The 3,051-nt window shown below is 33.5% G+C and overlaps 1 protein-coding gene across 1 annotated transcript; it reads left to right on the top strand.

Annotated features, from left to right (window-relative positions):
* Positions 1 to 670: 670 nt before the first annotated feature.
* LOC131660519 (protein OXIDATIVE STRESS 3 LIKE 4-like) lies at positions 671 to 1,850 on the top strand. Its single transcript, XM_058929768.1, has 2 exons — positions 671 to 1,220; positions 1,298 to 1,850. The coding sequence occupies exons 1-2, from the start codon at positions 937 to 939 to the stop codon at positions 1,755 to 1,757; spliced, it is 744 nt and encodes a 247-aa protein (XP_058785751.1). The 5' UTR covers positions 671 to 936; the 3' UTR covers positions 1,758 to 1,850.
* Positions 1,851 to 3,051: the final 1,201 nt, after the last annotated feature.

The raw sequence follows: 3,051 nt of genomic DNA on the forward strand, positions 1-3,051 counted from the left end.
CATCATCAAGAATTGAAATTACTACAATTAATTAAAACAGAAGAGTTTAAGGCGGGACGGACTGAACAAATAGGCGGGACGAGTTTTGTCAAACAATAGATTTATCAGAGGCAGAATTTAGTGGACGAAATTTCAACTTAATCCATTATTTTTGGAGGATGCACGGACTGGTCTTAGGCCCGTTTTGTCAATCCTTGCTCAGGTAGCATAATATATTTTGAAAAGTTAAAGGTATAATCTTTTTAAAAATAAAGAATTAAAATAAACTCTAAAAAGCCATTAAACCAAAACTAAATTGAAATCTGATTTTAATAAATAAAAATTTGTTATTAACAAAAGAAAAGAAAAATGAAATGAAATCTAACTTCACAAAAAGTAAATGTAGTAAACAAGGAAACACAAAGTTGATCTATCATAAAGGAAACATGCATAAGGATAACTGGATAAGAATGAGATGAGAGTAAGACACCCCATGATGATGAACAATGTAAACAGATTTTATCTGGTCTACCTTCTTGCCACGTCATTCCAAACGTGTCAAACCACCCTTCTGTCTCTCTCCCTCATCTACCCTCACCTCATCGTTCCTATTTTCCCATTATTAATTTTTTTTTTTTTTTAGTATTTATCCCTATCATATTTTTTTATTCATAAATAATTTTATATAATCATTCTTCTTTCACTCACAACACAAACACACTTCATTTCTTTCTTTCTTTCTTTCTTAATGGTAATGGTTTCAGAAGAATTTAATAGTTCATTGATTGTGTTGAGTTAGTTACATATTGTTAGTGTTTTTTATTCTTCTTGAATTTTGATGACAAATAACCCTTTTACTCATAAGCCCAAAACAAAGAAAAGAAGAACCGGCCAAGGGTAATCCAATTCTTATTCTCAGTTTCTTTTTAAAAAAATAGTTTTCTTTTTTGGGTTAAAATGGAGATTTTAGTGGGTCCCACTTTCACCATCGACGTTCCTTCATCTCCGCCGCCTTCCGATCAAACCGAAGAACGCCGCCGCCTCTTCATGAATGAAGTTGAAGCTCCGACGTCGTTCCGGATCTCGGGATCGTCGAAGTTCTTCGGCGGCGGTTCGCCGGAGAGTTCGTCGTCGATTGGGACTCCCGATGAGAGTGACAACGATGAGGAAGTGCAGAGTCAGATGAAGACAAGAAGTGGATTGGGTTCGTTGGATTCTTTGGAAGACTCTCTCCCTATCAAGTTTGTTACTTTCTCTCTCTATTTTCTCTCTCTATACTCTTGATTAATTTTCTAACTTTTGATTAATCTTGGATTAGGAGGGGATTATCAAGTCATTTTGAAGGAAAATCAAAGTCATTTACGGATCTATCACAAGTAAGCGATTTAACTGAATTGCGAAAGCAAGAGAGTCCTTTTAACAAGAGAAGAAGGGTTTTAATTGCTTCTAAATTTTCGAGAAAATCGTCTTTCTATTCATGGTCAAACCCTAAATCCATGCCTCTTTTGCCTGTGAATGAGGATCATGATGATGATTATGGTGATGGTTATTATGATTATGAAGAAGAGGAAAAGACTAGAAAAGTTTCATCTTCTTCGTCTTCATCTTCTTTGGGAGAGGAGAAGAAACAAGAGGATCAAGTTCAGGTTGGGGATGGTAGAATGCATGAATCTCATGCTGCTGGAATGAGGCTTAGACTTAGAAGCTTTAAGTCAAGGAGTTTTTCTCTTGCAGATCTACAAGAACATGACGATGAGGAAGATGATGAAGATGATTAATTAATTAATTAACTTTAACATAAAGTTTTTTCTTTTATTCTTTTGTTGTTAAGTAAACTTCTACTAAGTTAATGAATTGAATAACTTTATCTATCTCTTTTATATTTTGGCGACCATTATAAACTCACACACAACCTCGTTCGAGTACTAGTAGTACTCGAATCTAGTACTCACAATTGACTTTGGTGTTGACGTTCTATCTAACAAAATTTTAGGCAGGGGTACTCACAATCGTTTGTACTAATACTAACAACAATATTTTAGGCAGGGGGTACTCATAACAAAATTTTAGGCAGGGGTACTCACAATCGTTTGTACTAATACTAACAACAATATTTTAGGCAGGGGGTACTCACAATCGTTTGTACTAATACTAACAGTCGTATCGACTCTGATGTTGACGTGACATTTTATCTAACAATATTTTAGTGAGGGGGTTTGAGTACTAGTACTCACAATCGACTCTGGTGCTGGTGTTTGACGTGACATTTTATCTAACAATATTTTAGTGAGGGGGTTTGAGTCACGAGTACTAGTACTCACAATCGACCCTGGTGCTGGTGTTGACGTTCTATCTAACAATATTTTAGTCAGGGTGTTAAGTCCTATCTAACAATATTTTGCAAGGATTTATCGACTAAAATATGAATTTTGTTAAAGGATATTCTTTGCATATCCAATTGTGGGTCTACCAAAGTAATGAAAGCTTCATAATCATCAACAATTTTTTGTTTCTTCTTTTGATGATGTTTTGTTTCTTTGTATTCCACAAAATGGATATGGATATAATTATTGGAATTACATTAATGCTATAGAAAAATATAAACAACAAAAGTTTGGATAGATGAGTGGTGATTATGAAAGTATGGTTACTTGTGATTAGTATGGTTGGAACGTATCTTGAACAAATCTTATCTTATCCTTTGTTTAGAGTATTGATAAGGATGCTAGAAAAAGAAGGGCTTTAATTTTACGTCTTTATTAAGGTTCTATTATGATAGGGCAAGTTGTGGTCCCTTTGTCTGTACTTGAAATTAAACTTGAATTAGAATAAGATTTCAAGTGTATTAGTATAATGTTAAACTAGTTTGGTTGGAAATTGCTATTTGGGTTGTTTATCTATAATATAAGAAAATTAATGGTTGTGGAAAAGTCAAAAATACCCTTATTTGATTATTTGACACCACATTAAAATTGTGGTTTTTTGGTCTTTGCGCCAAAAAGTTCTTAATTTTATTATTAAAATAATACAACTCTTATATTTTATCAAACTTATCAAATCTCTCTCAATTTT

This window comes from Vicia villosa, linkage group LG3 (assembly GCF_029867415.1).
Source record: "Vicia villosa cultivar HV-30 ecotype Madison, WI linkage group LG3, Vvil1.0, whole genome shotgun sequence".
NCBI lineage: Eukaryota > Viridiplantae > Streptophyta > Magnoliopsida > Fabales > Fabaceae > Vicia > Vicia villosa.